This window comes from Orcinus orca, chromosome 1 (assembly GCF_937001465.1).
Source record: "Orcinus orca chromosome 1, mOrcOrc1.1, whole genome shotgun sequence".
Taxonomy (NCBI): Eukaryota; Metazoa; Chordata; class Mammalia; order Artiodactyla; family Delphinidae; genus Orcinus; species Orcinus orca.
In genome coordinates, this window is record NC_064559.1 from 184,166,167 (window position 1) to 184,184,804 (window position 18,638).

At 39.3% G+C, this 18,638-nt stretch overlaps 1 protein-coding gene across 4 annotated transcripts in view; it reads right to left on the minus strand.

Annotated features, from left to right (window-relative positions):
• Nucleotides 1–18,638, minus strand: part of LOC101280127 (protein argonaute-4) — a 46,071-nt gene that overhangs the window by 18,982 nt on the left and 8,451 nt on the right. For 2 of the 4 annotated variants that reach the window (XM_004266471.4, XM_033422155.2), the window contains 9 exons: nt 7,601–7,721; nt 5,633–5,814; nt 5,322–5,458; nt 5,094–5,228; nt 4,288–4,375; nt 1,958–2,105; nt 1,596–1,715; nt 1,321–1,449; nt 946–1,079 (listed from right to left, as the gene is read on the minus strand). In XM_004266471.4, coding sequence (XP_004266519.1) covers nt 946–1,079; nt 1,321–1,449; nt 1,596–1,715; nt 1,958–2,105; nt 4,288–4,375; nt 5,094–5,228; nt 5,322–5,458; nt 5,633–5,814; nt 7,601–7,721 — 1,194 coding nt within the window. The remainder of the gene's footprint in view (nt 1–945; nt 1,080–1,320; nt 1,450–1,595; nt 1,716–1,957; nt 2,106–4,287; nt 4,376–5,093; nt 5,229–5,321; nt 5,459–5,632; nt 5,815–7,600; nt 7,722–18,638) is intronic. The other 2 variants (XM_049697771.1, XM_049697769.1) reach the window with 1 other exon arrangement.

Here is an 18,638-nt window from a genome sequence, read left to right on the forward strand (position 1 = left end):
CAAAAATAGCCTGGAAGTTGTATCACTGTAATTATAAGGCAGAAGACTCTGTATTATTAAACTATCAGATTATCATTTTGAATTTTTAAATAATTGTGCCTCAGCTGGGCCTCAGGGCCTAGAATAGCATTCCTGTTCAAAGCTTTTTTTAAACATTCAAGTCAGTAATTCCAGACTGAAGAAAAAAGCAAGGTCAAAATTTCAGGTAACGTGTATTTTGGTAAGCCAGGTACAAGAATAGTTGGGTAAGCTTGTGTTCAACTGAGAACACAGAAACACACTGTCACAAAATCACCATATTTAGGATGACATTCAAACTTGTAATAGATTTGATTCAATAACAATGTCAAAAGAAATCATCACTTTAAGAAAAAGCAAAACTCATGGTCAAGTTTTAAATTTTGGATTTGTAGAAAGCTTTCAGAATGATTTGTTTTCTGCATTTGCCAATGTTTTGTAGGATTCCTTTCTTTCACCCCAGTTCCCTTTCCCCGTCGTGATTTTTCCACCCTTTTCACTAACTTCCTGTATATAGATAACTGCATCTGTAAGATGTGAACAAATGATCTTAGTCAGTGACCCTGCAGTAAAACAAGCTCTCTAGTACACTGTAATGATTAAAAATGAACTAGTTTTTATCTTAGCTGAAAAGATACAATTAACCCCAAAGGAAGCTTCTCTAAGAACTCAAGAATTTGCCAATCGGCACTGCTTCAGCCTTGTTAGTCACAAATTTCTGCTCTAAATGTAGGAAGCTGAGTCAGATTCTTAACATAATTCCCAAGTCTGCGATTTACTATAAGAACAAGGTCTTTTTCCTATAGCCAGATGGTGTCACTATAGGAGTCTGGGATTCAGTGCCAGTGTACACAGCACATTCACATAAAGATGATATTTTCATATCTGGAAGGGATATTACTAAGCTGAAAATATGAAGATACTCACTTTAGTAAATCTTCCCTACATTGTTTCTGAGGCGCAAAACAAGCAACTGCCCAAACTTTAATTTCAATGCCAGCATAAAACTGCTTTCCTCGCATGTCCCAGACACCCTGGTTGGGTGTGGCTACCGTTTTATTCTTTAAAAAAAAAAAACACAAAAAAAGAAACAAAAGAAAAGAGAAAAGACATTACAATCTAAGGCCATTTTAAAGTTGATGAGGGGATAAACAAAACTCTATTTGATATTAGCCAAAAGACAAAAAGCAGTAATGAGCAAAGCTATGAGTAAATTCAGTGTGGTGTAGTGGAAAAACCCTGGATTCATCCCTTTTTGATTGGTTGTTGGAAGAAGCTTGCTGAATAAAATAAAAAGCTTACCCGGCCTCCGTATTGCAGCATTGGTGCTGGAAGTACCCTGCCTGTGAGCTCAGTCATTTCATTGTGGACAACAATACCAAATTCTTTAAGATATGGATCAGGTCCGCCCACCATGCTGTTACTCTTCACCTAAAGAACAGGAAAGCCTGCATATATAAAAACCAAAGAGTAACTGTGTCCCATCAGGCATTTTCTATTGGTTTTTTTTTTTGTTTTGTTTTTTGTTTTTTTCCCATCTGAAAGCTAGCTTATCTTAAAGACCATGCCTTACTGACCAGTCTACTGATTTCTTCTTGTCTGTCAGGAGCAGATCTTGCTGTGGCTTTGATCATCGTGGAAGTCTGATTGTCTGTGAGCTTCTTTATACATCGTTGTCCTGCCACTATATTACAAACCTACCAAGAGGCAAAGAGGAATTAGTTTGTGTAATGGGCTTCTACATCGTAAGCCTTTGCTGAACTGTACCTTACATCTTCCATTTCCAAAAAAATGAAAATTCTGTTATATGGTGAAGTTATCTGTCCAAAGTATTTTAGAGATTAATATTAAATTCTATCACTAGTTTAGAACATTTCTTTTTTAAAAAACACATTCAAGAGATTGGCAGATTGGCAAAAGAAAATTTAGTTTAGCTTACCTCAAGTGGCAAGTATGTATGCTTTTGTTCTTGTCCCACCTGGAGACAGGGAAGATGGGGGTATTTCAGTTGCAGACTATACTTTTGCTTAAAATATTGAGCTACTGTACATTCCATTGCTTGCCCATTTTCTAGCTGTAAGGGAAAACTATAAAAGAGAATGTCTTTTTAGAAATTTCTTCAAGTTCTTTGTGTTTTTTTTCAAATAAGCAAACAAACAAAAGCCTACTAACATTTTCTACCTTGACCAGTCACTTAAAAAAAAAGGTCAATCTTTATTTGGCCATTTTCACTTAAGGGTTTAATCAGGATAGTGATTTTGTTGGAATTTTACATGTTTGTTTGTTGAAGCTAAGATGAGAAAATTTTTAATTAAAATGGAAAAAGAATTTAAATCAAGAAGAAGCCGCAGAACCAGAAAATACACAGACTTACTAGAGAGGTCAGTTAACACCTACAGATACAAATACAATCTCTTGCTGGCTTCTTAGAGATGAGTAAATTCAAATAAGGTCCTGGGTCATCCACAGATGATAACTTAAGATAACTTTTGATAAAATGAATGTAGCACAGTTACTGGGGCCACATCTTCAGATCCCCAAACCAGGACAAACACATGTGGATTTGGAAGCCACAAGACCAGATACATGAACTTGAGACTGTGTCAAGATATTTGGTATAGACTGGGGAGCAGGATTTAAGAGACTCTCCTGATTTCGCTCTTCCAGTGGACAAATTATCTCAAACACTTGGCACAATAATTACTTTAATCTTGCTTTCTTAGCTGTTAATGGCCCACAAAGTAATAATGCAGTGAGGATCACGCATGTGATATTTAAATCTATGTGCGTTTAATTTTCATGCAAAGATTATATAGTTCTATAAGTATAGTTATTCTTACAGGGTACTGTGAAGTAATTAAATAATGAGAAAGATAGTTCTTTTTGAAACAAATGCTACAATTCTCAACAGTGACTTCATTTTTTTCCTTAGAGAATGAAGTCAATGGTATAACATGAAGAGTATATGGAACACCACTTTACAAGTCAAGAAATGCATGTGATGTGTACATGAGTTCATACTGAAGAATTTATTCAAATCAGACTGAATTTATATACTACATTTATCCAGAGGCCACCCCAAATTTTCAGTTATCTAGAACAAAGCGCTCCAGGTGATTTTGATGTACACTTGTTTGAAAAAGTCTTCTGAGTGAGGAAAATAATGTAAAGTTAATATAGTTAAGTTTATGCTCTTTACTTAGAAAAGCCAATATTCATATTTATGTCAGACATGAGTTTAATGATCTTGATTACAAGAATAAAACTTACATATATGGTAATTTAAAAAGTACTTTAATATATATTTTCTCATTAGGTATAGCTCACAGTGGACTAGAAGCTGGGTGATTAGAAAACTGAGATTGCGTAAGCATAAATAAATGTGCTGCTGGAGGCATACCATACACACTGACAGCTGGAAGAAGTGACAGCTAGCTACAAAAGGGGGGAGAAAAATCCACATAAAGCACAAGGCAATATGTATCTTCCCATGACAGCTTTTACGACTTACAGGCCTTAATAGATCCTTCAGGCCATGCATTGAGAATTACAACACTATAATAAAATGATGTTCATAATGATGACTCTGCATCATTATGTAAAGTTGATCTATGTTTAGCATACTCTGTTTAATAGGTGAAATGGCTTCCCTGGTGGCACAGTGGATAAGACTCTGTGCTCCCGATGCAGGGGGCCCAGGTTCGATCCTTGGTTAGGGAACTAGATCCCACATGCATGCCACAACTAAGAGTTCACAGGCCACAACTAAGGAGCCCGTGTGCCACAACTAAAGAAGCCGGCGAGCTGCAACTAAGACCTGGTGCAACCAAATAGAGAAATAAATATTTTTTAAAAAAAAGAAAGAAAAACTGGCTGGATCATAATTACATTTACAAAAAAAAAAGAGGTGAAATGAATTAAAGGCATGAAATATGTTTTATAAATATTTCTATCAAAAATATTTAAAACATTTTCTATTTTTTTTATTTTTTATTTTTTTGACTGCGCTGTGTGTGGCATGTGGCATGCAGGATCTTAGTTCCTTGACCAGAGATTGAACCTGAGATCCCTGCAGTGGAAGCGTGGAGTCTTAACCAATGGACCACCAGGGAAGTCCCTTAAAACATTTTTAAAGCTTCGGTGCTTTAAAGTGAAGATCTAGGTGATTTTTTTAAATTACAATATGGGACACCAATTTCTCAAATTATTATAGTAGCTTCCTTTGTTACAAAAAATATAATGGTACAATTTTAGATGTGGTTAACATACGTCTGATGACTGGCTGGCCGCCTAGTCACATTACACACTCGATATTTTCGTTTCATCTGTCCACAGTGGGTCACCTCAACTTTAAGACCTGAAGTCAAAACAGTCAAAAGAGCAGTATTAATTAAAATCACAGTGACAAGAAAATACTCGAAGGTTGTCTTCAGAAAGGCATAGCATTGTACAGGACAAAAGTTGCAAGGATATGGGAACAATTTCATCATGCATAGGCAAAAAAGCCTCAGCCAAGCAGAAGAAATTAGAACCCAGACGACTTAAGACTTGCAACCTACTTTGATGTATTACTTCATTCAATTAGTATCTATCAAGCATCAACTATGTTTTGGTGCTTATTCTTGGGTCTGGAGATAGCCCTAATGAAGCTTATGGTATAATGAGAGAAGACAGCTAACAACAGGTAAAGAAGCAAAGAAATTCTGATAATAAATGAACTTGTGTTATTTTATTAAAATGGAAGTTTCTAAATAAGTAAAAGTAACAGTTACTAACAGTTACTAACAGTTACTAACAGTTACTAACATGACATGTGCCAGGTACTGTGCTACTGTATAAAGAAGCTTTATACACTTAGTTGCATTTAATTCTCACAACAATCTTACAAGATACACATTATCTTTATCTTAGAGATGAATAAACTAAGGCTCACAGTGGTTAAATAACTTGCCCAAAGTCCCAATGATAGAACTGGCAGGAATGGGATGGAAGCCCAGGTGTGTCTGACTGCAAGACCGTGCTCCTTGTACCATGCTGAGCTGCCTCTCCAAGACCACAGTAATGCAAATACCTACCTCTTATTTCTTTGGTAAACTTGACACGCTGGGAGTCTGTTAGGGGTTTGGTCTGTTCATTGATGTTCTGAATGTCTAAAACCTCACACATGAACTCAATGATAGGCTGAGCCCGGTAGAAAGCAGTTGCAGATACTAACAAACAGAGAAAGATACTTAGCTTCAGGGAAAGAGGAAAGACCAAAAAACCAGCCAAAAGAGTAAAGGGTAAAGAGAGTTCCATCTTACCATCAATATTCAGCATCATATTCCACATGGCAGGTCTCACAGACTGATGAAAGCCAAACCAAACCTCCCTGCCCCCTCCCAGAGGGTGATAGTAACCTTCAGGAGGTGAGAAAAAGGAGCGACCCACTGGAGTGTACCTGAAGAAACAAGAGTTTGCGTGTTTCACAGTAAAAACTTGAGTCTTTCATTTCACTCTCAATTTTGTAAACTTAAACCAAGTTTGAACTATGACTTGTGCAGAAACCTTTCAATGTCTCCAATGCAACCTAGCAAAAAAAGTCTGACATTTGTGGCAAGGAATTCAAACTAACCTCATGGAGGGAAGGTGTCTTGTGATAACATCAAGTGCTTGAACTGAGTCATCTGGGACTTCATTCAAGTGCCCGGCCAAAGCTTCTAAAAGCAACTGAAGGCTCACAACTGATACCCACTGAACAGACACTTTAAAGGTCTGGTCTTTACCCTCACCTGGAAGGGTCACTTCCATATCAACCTAAGGAAAAATACATAAAATACATACACATACATATTTACAAAGGCTGAGACATCCCAGGAATATTCATATAGTATATGCATAAGGATGTTTAACACTTTCTATAATTGCAAAACACTGGAAACAACCTATGTTCCATCAGTAGGGGAATAATTTAATATTGAATATTATGTAATAGTTAAAAATAAGGTAGATGCTACAACATGGATGAACCTTGAAAACATTATGCTAAGTGAAATAAACAGCCAGACATAAAATGACAAATACTATATGATTCCACTTATATGAGGTACCTAAAATAGTTAAATTCATAAATACAGAAAGTAGAATAGTGGTTACCAGGGATAGGGGAGGAGAAAATGGGGAGTAATTGTTTAATGGGCACAGAGTTTGAGTTTGGGATGATGAAAAGTTCTAGAGATGGCTAGTGGTCACAGTTGCATAACAATGTGAATATATTTAATGCCACTGAATTGTACACTTAAAAATGGTTAAAATAGTAAATTTTATGTTATATGTATTTTACCACAATAAAAAAATTGAATTAAAAAAATAAGGTAGGGCTTCCCTGGTGGCTCAGTTGTTGAGAGTCCGCCTGCCGATGCAGGGGACACGGGTTCACGCCCCGGTCCGGGAAGATCCCACATGCCGCGGAACGGCTGGGCCCGTGAGCCATGGCCGCTGAGCCTGCGCGTCCGGAGCCTGTTGCTCCGCAATGGGAGAGGCCACAATAGCGAGAGGCCCGCGTAACGCAAAAAAAAAAAAAAAAAAAAAAAATAAGGTAGACTTAAATGTACAGAAATGGAAAGATCTCCCAGACATATTGTTAAATGAAAAAATAAATCATAGAACAATATCAAACAAATAAGAATATATATAGGGGACTTCACTGGTGGCGCAGTGGTTAAGAATCCGCCTGCCAATGCAGGGCACACGGGTTCGAGCCCTGGTCCAGGAAGACCCCACATGCCACGGAGCAACTAAGCCCATGCGCCACAACTACTGAGCCTGCACTCTAGAGCCCGCAAGCCACAACTACTGAGCCTGAGTGCCACAACTACTGAAGCCCACATGCCTAGAGGCCATGCTCTGCAACAAGAGAAGCCACCACAATGAGAAGCCCACGCACCGAAACGAAGAGTAGCCCCAGCTCACTGCAACTAGAGAAAGCCCGCACACAGCCAAAAACATAAATAAATAAATAAATTTATTTTTAAAAGAAAGAATAAATATGCATAAATAGCTAAGGCACAAAAAAATATATGAAAGGATATATACTGAACTATTATAGCAGTTTCCTCGGAAAGTGAAAATGGGATTGAGGGTACAGGCAAGTTGGGAGGCGGGAAACCACAGCATTTCTAGATTGTCTGAATAAGGTTATAATGAGTATATATTTATGTATTGCTTTTAAATTTTTAAAACAAATGTCTTAGGTTATTGTGGTATTAAAAATATTTTCATAAGTGGGTGTTATATAATATTCTACAAGTTGGCAGGCAGATTCGACAAGTTATAAAAATTCCACTCTTCAGATTCAGGTGGCACTTTAACACTGTGAGAAATCTGGAATACATGTAAAGATGACATAATCAACCTAAATTCTAATGCTCAGTTATTGGTTAACTAAGGGACAAGAGAATATGGACAGAATAACAAATCTATCATCAGCATGAGAAACGACTTTAAGTGTTGAATTGTTATTAGAAAGGGAAACACTGTTGTCCTATGTAATTACTACTAAATGACATAAGTCTAATCAATATTTCTTGCCGTTAACACTTACCCTCTCCCGTCCAATTGGCAGTGGATGTGCTGTGTACATGTTTCTTTTGCCATCATAGCCAGGCTGCCGATCACCAAATACCTGCATCTTGAAGTGCCGCACCATTGTATCTACTACGTCCCTTAACAGTAATGGAGATAGTGTAGGTTAGCTCTGAGAAGCGGTGGTGAACAGTAAGGAAACTATCACCATACCTTAATCAACTAAATTCAGTTCAAAACTCCTTGGAAAAAATAAGAGTTAAAGTTACAACTGACTCAAGTAATTAGAAAAATAGTTAACTAAAGAAAGGTAGGCAAGTGAACAAAAGCAATCATGAGATGACAACAAAAAGGAGGGAATAAAAGGAAAAAGAGAATAAACTTTATAGCATCCTCTCAAATTCTTGCTTTCCAAAATCCTCTCCTATGATAAATAGAGGCTTATAAGAATAACCTGTCTTAGGTATCTAAGTTTGGCATGTTCATAACTGAACAATGATAAGTGTGTTATCAAATAAACAACCTTATTCAAGTATACTGGTTTTGGAAAAGAGAGTGAGCAGAATTCAGAAATCTGGGGATCAATAAATCTAAGATGCATCAAAATCAAAGGACTAAGTCAACCCCTTTGATAATGCTAGAAATTTATTATTCTTCATACTGTCTTGTTATATTCCAAACTGCTTCCAAGCAGTATAGAAAAGGGAATGTCGTAAAATGTCATTCTGTAAAGATTACCAATGTAGTTTCTTTCTGTTTAGAAAGAAAGCCTTTCTCTCAATAGAGCATGAATAGCTTTATTTAAATGTTTCTTCATATACGCCGGATCACACTGTATGCAGGCTCTGAAACAAATGCAGCTGTGGGGGAACCAGAGTCTACAGTTTAAGATGGACAGATCTGGGTCTGTGCGATTTTGGAATGCTAGCGTCAATGAAAAGTCAGGTGCTATGTCTTATCAACATTACTGAGCCCCATGTAGGGGAACTGTACCTTAAGATACATTACAACAAAGTTCTTCATCAAATAAATATACCCATGTTTCTATCAAAAAAAATACATCACAACTAGCTAAGGCATTAATATTACTACAAATGAAATCTGTGGGAAAGTCATATGTTTTCAAACCAAATCATGCAACTGAAAAAAACTGATGGAGAAATATAGTCTCATACATTCCCAATTTTAAAAAGCTGACTTAAGAACAGTATATTTGGGGCTTCCCTGATGGCGCAGTGGTTGAGAATCTGCCTGCCAATGTAGGGGACACGGGTTCGAGCCCTGGTCTGGGAAGATCCCACATGCCGCGAAGCAACTGGACCCGTGAGCCACAACTACTGAGCCTGCGCGTCTGGAGCCTGTGGTCCGCAACAAGAGAGGCCGCGACAGTGAGAGGCCCGCGCACCGCGATGAAGAGTGGCCCACACTTGCCGCAACTAGAGAAAGCCCTCGCACAGAAACGAAGACCCAATACAGCCAAAAATAATAAATAAATAAAAATTTAATAAATAAATACGGGCTGTTGTTAACTGACAAGAGGCTTCTGCTTATTTATTAAAAAAAAAAAAAAGAACAGTATATTTTCAGACTGGAAGGGTAATTTCTTATCTTACTTTCTTAAAATGTAACCATAAAGTTTTACAGTAAAAAACATATTTTCACCTCTATTCTCACTTAACCTTCAAAACAACCTTGTGAGACAAGCAGGGCAATAATTATTGAATTCAGAATGGGCAAGTAAACTGCCCCTGGTCACACAATGATTAAGTGGCAGAGCTGTATGACGTTGGACAAGTTACTTAATCTCTCACATCTGTTTCTTCATTTGTAAAATTATGGTAATCATAACACCCACCACAAAAGTTGTCATATTAAGTGAATAAATAGACACAGAATATTTAGAACAGTGCTTGCCATGCAATAAGCCTACTGCTTGCAGGACATTTGGTCCTGTCCAAAACATTCATAAGACATTTGGTCCATCCTAAAAGGTCCTTGATATTTGGTCATATTTGGTCCTGTCCAAAATGTCCATGGGGACATTTGGTCCACACCAAAAGGTCCTTGATATTCACTTCTGTCCAAAACAAAAATTTGGCATGGGCCAAATACACTCATGGACGTTTTGAATAGGACCAAATTTCAGGGACCTTTTGACTTAGACCAAATGTCTTGTGGATGCTCTGGACAAGACTAAATGGCTGCTAACTAGCCTGCTTAACTCTAGTATGCTCAAGGATAACCCTCCAGGAATCTTCCTCTCTCCTGAATCATCAAATTTTTCCACTATACTGAATTACTGCCTTCAGCAAATAAATATGCTATCATTTCTTCATCTTAAAAAAAATTTGAAATTGCCTGATCCCACTTCCTCCTCGTCTGAACATTCCATTTCTCTGCTCCCCATTGCATCAAAATCCCTTGACAGAGCTGTCTCTAATTGCTCTTCTCCTTTCTCTCTTCAATCTTCTCTAGTGAGGCTTTTCCTCCACCAAAGCTACTCTCATCAAGGTCCCCAGTGAGCTCCACATTGCGAAATTCAATGCTCCTCGAACATTAGATGATCAATTCTTTCAGCTTAAAACATCTTCTTCCCTTGCCTCCTCACTCTGCCCTGGTTATCTCTCATCCCAGTGGCCTCTCCATGCCAGTCTCCTTGCTGATTCTTCCTCATCTCCCCATTTGTAAGTATTAAGTTACCTCAGGACTCAGTCTTGAAATCTTATTTTCTTTAATCACACTCACTTCCTACATGATCTCACCCAGTCTCATGGCTTTACCACCAATATGCTGATGACTTTCAAATGTTTGTCTCCAGCCTGGACCTTTCTGCTGAGTCCAACCTCATGTATCCAACTTCCTGCTCAACATCTTCACTGGGATGTCCAATAGACATCTCAATCCTAACATGGTGAAAAAACAGATCTCTTGATCTGTCAACCCTGTTGGCCTCTCCCATAGTTTTCCCCATCCCGATAAATGGCAACTCCATCTTTCCATCCACTCAGGACAAAAACCCTGGAATCAATGATGATTCATTTCTTTCATACCTCCTGTTCAATCCATCAACAAATCTTGCTGACACTACCTTTAAAATATTTGTAGTCTCTGACCAGTTTTTGTTTTTGTTTTTTTTGCAGTACGCGGGCCTCTCACTGTTGTGGCCTCTCCCGTTGCGGAGCACAGGCTCCGGACGCGCAGGCTCAGCGGCCATGGCTCACGGGCCTAGCTGCTCCGCGGTACGCAGGATCCCCCCGGACCGGGGCACGAACCCGCGTCCGCTGAATCGGCAGGCGGACTCTCAACCACTGTGCCACCAGGGAAGCCCTCTGACCAGTTTTTATCACTATCACTTTTACTACCCAAGTTCAAGCCACCATCATTTTTCACCTGAATCATTACACATGCCTCCTAATTGATTTCCCTGCTTTTCACCCTTACCTGCTAGGGTTCATTTTCAACACAGCAGCCAAAATGATCCATTAAAAATCTAAGTTAATCATACCAAATGTCTACTCAAAACCCATCTAATCAGAGTAAACACTAAAGTTCTATGACCACCTACAAGACTCTGCATGATAGGGCCCTTTGGATTTTCTCTATCACTCTCCCCCTCACTCACTCCAGCAATACAGGCTTTATCTGCTATTCCTTGAATATACCATGCAAGCTGCTGCCTCTGCCTGGGACTCTCGTCATGTACATATCCCTCACCTCCTCTAGGTTTCTCCTCAAATGTCACTTTTCAGTGAGCTCTTCCCTAACTATACTATTAAAATATTACATTATGTGTGTGCGCGTACCCATATATATACACACACGTGTGTTCACACAACCATCTTACATAATATATATGTAACATATATACAAAATATATACATATTTACAGTATACATAAATACTATATATACTATATGTATGTGTGTGTGTGTGTGTGTGTATATATATATATATATGTAAAATCAGTGGCCGATCCTCCATCCCTATCTTCCATCCCTGTTTTATTTTTCTTCACAACAGTTATCATCAACTAACAAATAATATGTTTTCTTTGCTTATTCATTTATTTTTGGACTTTTCCCCCATTAGAATATAAGTTCCTCAAGGGTAGGAGCTTTTGTCTGTTTGTTCATGTTGTATTCCCAGGACATAGAACAATACCTGATACACAATGAGCACCCAACAGAATATATGTCAAATGGATCAATATTAGCCATTGCCACCGCCTCTGTTATTATTGATTTCAGTTATACAACAGCCAAACAATTAAGGGCTTGCATGAGACTGAACTATACCAGAAAGCCAAATAATTGATCTATAATGAGAAAAAAAAACCAAGCCACAAAGAAATACTTCACTTTACAGCAAAAGCATCCTTGGAAAGGCAAGAACTATAATATTAAGGACTGCCTGAATATCACAGCATGAAAACAGAGAAAAGTAAAGTGGGTGATCTCAGCACACTGTAAAAATATCTGCTATAGGGCTATATTCACTATTGGTAAATTCCTGTCATACAGACAACAATGCTTAAATCATCTTATCTAGACCCCTCCTGGATAATGCTAGAATTAAACAGAGCTTCTCAGTTTATGTTCTTCAATACCCCAAGATGATTCTTCTGTCTTTACACTTATATTTTTCTCATGTCCAATACCAACACATGATAATAAAATTTGAATTTCCACATAGTTCTATTTTCCATAGACACCAGTGGCTTCACCTATTTTTACAAATTTCTGCTACCTTTGGACAGTGAAAAAGTGACCTTTCTTCTTCATTCATTAAGTATTTACTGACTGAACAATGATGTATCCTGCATTCTGCTAGAATCTGTGGAGGACAACCAAGTATGAGACAGCAAACCTGCTATCAAGAAACTTAACATCTTAGGTTGAGAGTCCGCCTGCCGATGCAGGGGACACGGGTTCGTGCCCCGGTCCGGGAAGATCCCACATGCCGCGGAGCGGCTGGGCCCGTGAGCCATGGCTGCTGAGCCTGCGCATCCGGAGCCTGTGCTCCGCAACGGGAGAGGCCACAACAGTGAGAGGCCCGCGTACAGCAAAAAAAAAAAAAAAAAAAAAAAAAAAAAAAGGCTACATGTTAAAAGAGTTTAGAGAACAATACGATTCATGATAAACAAAGTACATGTATTTAAATGTATAAGAGGGGACGAGGGGAAGATGGCGGAAGAGTAAGACGCGGAGATCACCTTCCTCCCAACAGATACACCAGAAATACATCTACACGTGGAACAACTCGTACAGAACACCTACTGAACGCTAGCAGAAGACCTCAGACCTCCCCAAAGGCAAGAAACTCCCCACGTACCTGGGTAGGGCAAAAGAAAAAATAATAAAAAGAGACAAAAGGGTAGGGACGTGTCCTGCACCAGTGGGAGGGAGCTGTGAAGGAAGAAAGGTTTCCACACACTAGGAAGCCCCTTCGCGGGCGGAGACTGCGGGTGGCGGAGGGGGGAAGCTTCGGAGCCGCGGAGGAGAACGCAGCCACTGGGGTGCGGAGGGCAAAGCGGAGAGATTCCCACACCGAGGATCCGTGCCGACCGGCACTCACCAGCCCGAGAGGCTTGTCTGCTCACCCGCCGGGGCGGGCGGGGCTGGGAGCTGAAGCTCGGGCTTCGGTTGGAGCGCAGGGAGAGGACTGGGGTTGGCGTGAACACAGCCTGCAGGGGGTTAATGCACCACGGCTGGCTGGGAGGGAGTCCGGGAAAAGTCTGGACCTGCCGAAGAGGCAAGAGACTTTTTCTTCCCTCTTTGTTTCCTGGTTCGTGAGGAGAGGGGATTAAGAGCGCTGCTTAAAGGAGCTCCAGAGACAGGTGCGAGCCGCGGCTAAAAGCGCGGACCCCAGAGACGGGCATGAGACGCTAAAGCTGCTGCTGCCGCCACCAAGAAGCCTGTGTGCGAGCACAGGTCACTATCCACACCCCCCTTCCAGGGAGCCTGTGCAGACCGCCACTGCCAGGGTCCCGGGATCCAGGGACAACTTCCCCGGGAGAACGCACGGCGCGCCTCAGGCTGGTGCAACGTCACGCCGGCCTCTGCCGCCGCAGGCTCGCCCCGCACTCCGTGCCCCTCCCTCCCCCCCACCCCCGGCCTGAGTTAGTCAGCGTCCCCGAAGCAGCTGCTCCTTTAACCCCGTCCTGTCTGAGCGAACAACAGACACCCTCTGGCGACCTACACGCAGGGGCGGGGCCAAATCCAAAGCTGAGCCCCTGGGAGCTGTGAGAACAGAGAAAGGGAAATCTCTCCCAGCAGCCTCAGAAGCATCGGATTAAAGCTCCACAATCAACTCGACGTACCCTGCATCTGTGGAATACATGAATAGACAACGAATCATCCCAAAATTGACGAGGTGGACTTCGAGAGCAAAATCTATGATTTTTTCCCCTTTTCCTCTTTTTGTGAATGTGTATGTGTATGCTTCTGTGTGAGATCTTGTCTGTATAGCTTTGCTTCCACCATTTGTCCTAGGGTTCTATCCGTCCATTGTTTTTTTTAAATTTTTTTCATAATAATTAATTTTAATAACTTTATTATACTTTACCTTCGTTCTTTTTCTTTCTTTCTTTCTTTCCTTCCTTCCCTCCTTTAGACAACGAATCATCCCAAATTGAGGAGGTGGACTTTGAGTGCAAGATTTATGATTTTTTTCCCCTTTACCTCTTTTTGTGAGGGTGTATGTGTATGCTTCTGTGTAAGATTTTGTCTGTATAGCTTTGCTTCTAACATTTGTCCTAAGGTACTATCCGTCCCTTTGTTTTTTCTAAATAATTATTTTTTAATTCAATAACTTTATTATACTTTATTTTATTTTACTGTATCTTCTTTCTTTGTCTTTTTTCCTTCCTTCCCTCCTTCCTTCCTTCCTCCCTCCCTCCTTTCTTTCCTTCTTGCCTTCTTTCCTTCTTTTCTTCTTTCTTTCTTTCTTCCTTCCTTCCTTCCCTCCTTTCTTTCTTTCTTCTTTCTTTCTTCATACTTCTACTAATTCTTTCTTTCTACTTTTTCTCCCTTTTATTCTGAGTCGTGTGGACGAAAGGCTCTTGGTGCTACAGCCAGGAGTCAGTGCTGTGCCTCTGAGGTGGGAGAGCCAACTTCAGGACACTGGTCCACAAGAGACCTCCCAGATCCACATAATATCAAATGGCGAAAATCTCCCAGAGATCTCCATCTCAACACCAGCACCCAGCTTCACTGAACGACCAGCAAGCTACAGTGCTGGACACCCTATGCCAAACAGCTAGCAAGACAGGAACACACATACACATCCCCATTAGCAGAGAGGCTGCCTAAAATCATAATAAGGTCACAGACACTCCAACACACACCACCAAACGTGGACCTGCCCACCAGAAAGACAAGATCCAGCCTCATCCACCAGAACACAGGCACTAGTCCCCTCCACCAGGAAGCCTACACAACCCACTGAACCAACTTTAGCCACTGGGGACAGACACCAAAAACAATGGGAACTACGAACCTGCAGCCTGCAAAAAGGAGACCCCAAACACAGTAAGATAAGCAAAATGAGAAGACAGAAAAACACACAGCAGATGAAGGAGCAACATAAAAACCCACCAGACCTAACAAATGAAGAGGAAATAGGCAGTCTACCTGAAAAAGAATTCAGAATAATGATAGTAAACATGATCCAAAATCTTGGAAATAGAATAGACAAAATGCAAGAAACATTTAACAAGGACCTAGAAGAACTAAAGATGAAACAAACAACGATGAACAACACAATAAATGAAATTAAAAAGACCCTAGATGGGATCAATAGCAGAATAACTGAGGCAGAAGAATGGATAAGTGACCTGGAAGATAAAATAGTGGAAATAACTACTGCAGGGCAGAATAAAGAAAAAAGAATGGAAAGAACTGAGGACAGTCTCAGAGACCTCTGGGACAACATTAAACACACCAACGTTTGAATTATAGGGGTTCCAGAAGAAGAAGAGAAAAAGAAAGGGACTGAGAAAATATTTGAAGAGATTATAGTTGAAAACTTCCCTAATATGGGAAAGGAAATAGTTAATCAAGTCCAGGAAGCACAGAGAGTCCCATACAGGATAAATCAAAGGAGAAATATGCCAAGACACATATTAATCAAACTGTCAAAAATTAAATACAAAGAAAACATATTAAAAGCAGCAAGGGAAAAACAACAAATAACACACAAGGGAATCCCCATAAGGTTAACAGCTGATCTTTCAGCAGAAACTCTGCAAGCCAGAAGGGACTGGCAGGACATATTTAAAGTGATGAAGGAGAAAAACCTGCAACCAAGATTACTCTACCCAGCAAGGATCTCATTCAGATTTGATGGAGAAATTAAAACCTTTACAGACGAGCAAAAGCTGAGAGAGTTCAGCACCACCAAACCAGCTTTACAACAAATGCTAAAGGAACTTCTCTAGGCAAGAAACACAAGAGAAGGAAAAGACCTACAATAACAAACCCAAAACAATTAAGAAAATGGGAATAGGAACATACATATCGATAATTACCTTAAATGTAAATGGAGTAAATGCTCCCACCAAAAGACACAGATTGGCTGAATGGATACAAAAACAAGCCCAATATATATGCTGTCTACAAGAGACCCACTTCGGACCTAGAGACACATACAGACTGAAAGTAAGGGGATGGAAAAAGATATTCCATGCAAATGGAAACCAAAAGAAAGCTGGAGTAGCAATTCTCATATCAGACAAAATAGACTTTAAAATAAAGACTATTAGAAGAGACAAAGAAGGACACTACATAATAATCAAGGGATCGATCCAAGAAGAATATATAACAATTGTAAATATTTATGCACCCAACATAGGAGCACCTCAATACATAAGGCAAATACTAACAGCCATAAAAGGGGAAATCAACAGTAACACATTCATAGTAGGGGACTTTAACACCCCACTTTCACCAATGGACAGATCATCCAAAATGAAAATAAATAAGGAAACACAAGCTTTAAATGATACATTAAACAAGATGGACTTAATTGATATTTATAGGACATTCCATCCAAAATCAACAGAATACACATTTTTCTCAAGTGCTCATGGAACATTCTCCAGGATAGATCATACCTTGGGTCACAAATCAAGCCTTGGTAAATTTAAGACAATTGAAATTGTATCAAGTATCTTTTCCGACCACAACGCTATGTGACTAGATATCAATTACAGGAAAAGATCTGTAAAAAATACAAACACATGGAGGCTAAACAATACACTACTTAATAACGAAGTGATCACTGAAGAAATCAAAGAGGAAATTAAAAAATACCTAGAAACAAATGACAATGGAGACACGATGACCCAAAACCTATGGGATGCAGCAAAAGCAGTTCTAAGAGGGAAGTTTATAGCAATACAATCCTACCTTAAGAAACAGGAAAAAAAAAAAAAAAAAAGAAACAGGAAACATCTCGAATAAACAACCTAACCTTGCACCTAAAGGAATTAGAGAAAGAAGAACAAAAAAACCCCCCAAAGTTAGCAGAAGGAAAGAAATCATAAAAATCAGATCAGAAATAAATGAAAAAGAAATGAAGGAAATGATAGCAAAGATCAATAAAACTAAAAGCTGGTTCTTTGAGAAGATAAACAAAATTGATAAACCATTATCCAGACTCATCAAGAAAAAAAGGGAGAAGACTCAAATCAATATAATTAGAAATGAAAAAGGAGAAGTAACAACTGACACTGCAGAAATACAAAAGATCATGAGAGATTACTACAAGCAACTCTATGCCAATAAAATGGACAACCTGGAAGAAATGGACAAATTCTTAGAAAGGCACAACCTGCCAAGACTGAATCAGGAAGAAATAGAAAATATGAACAGACCAATCACAAGCACTGAAATTGAAACTGTGATTAAAAATCTTCCAACAAACAAAAGCCCAGGACCAGATGGATTCACAGGTGAATTCTATCAAACATTTAGAGAAGAGCTAACACCTATCCTTCTCAAACTCTTCCAAAATATAGCAGAGGGAGGAACACTCCCAAACTCATTCTACGAGGCCGCCATCACCCTGATACCAAAACCAGGCAAGGATGTCACAAAGAAAGAAAACTACAGGCCAATATCACTAATGAACATAGATGCAAAAATCCTCAACAAAATACTAGCAAACAGAATCCAACAGCACATTAAAAGGATCATACACCATGATCAAGTGGGGTTTATTCCAGGAATGCAAGGATTCTTCAATATACGCAAATCAATCAACGTGATACGCCATATTAACAAATTGAAGGAGAAAAACCATATGATCATCTCAATAGATGCAGAGAAAGCTTTCGGCAAAATTCAACACCCATTTATGATAAAAACCCTGCAGAAAGTAGGCATAGAGGGAACTTTCCTCAACATAATAAAGGCCATATATGACAAACACACAGCCAACATTGTCCTCAATGGTGAAAAACTGAAAGCATTTCCATTAAGATCAGGAACAAGACAAGGTTGCCCACTCTCACCACTCTTATTCAACATAGTTTTGGAAGTTTTAGCCACAGCAATCAGAGAACAAAAGGAAATAAAAAGAATCCAAATCGGAAAAGAGGAAGTAAGCTGTCACTGTTTGCAGATGACATGATACTATACATAGAGAATCCTAAATATGCTACCAGAAAACTACTAGAGCTAATCAATGAATTTGGTAAAGTAGCAGGATACAAAATTAATGCACAGAAATCTCTGGCATTCCTATACACTAATGGTGAAAAATCTGAAAATGAAATCAAGAAAACACTCCTATTTACCACTGCAACAAAAAAAATAAAATATCTAGGAATAAACCTACCTAAGGATACAAAAGACCTGTATGCAGAAAATTATAAGATACTGATGAAAAAAATTAAAGATGATACAAATAGATGGAGAGATATACCATGTTCTTGGACTGGAAGAATCAACATTGTGAAAATGACTCTACTACCCAAAGCAATCTACAGATTCAATGCAATCCCTATCAAACTACCACGGCATTTTTCACAGAACTAGAACAAAAAATTTCACAAT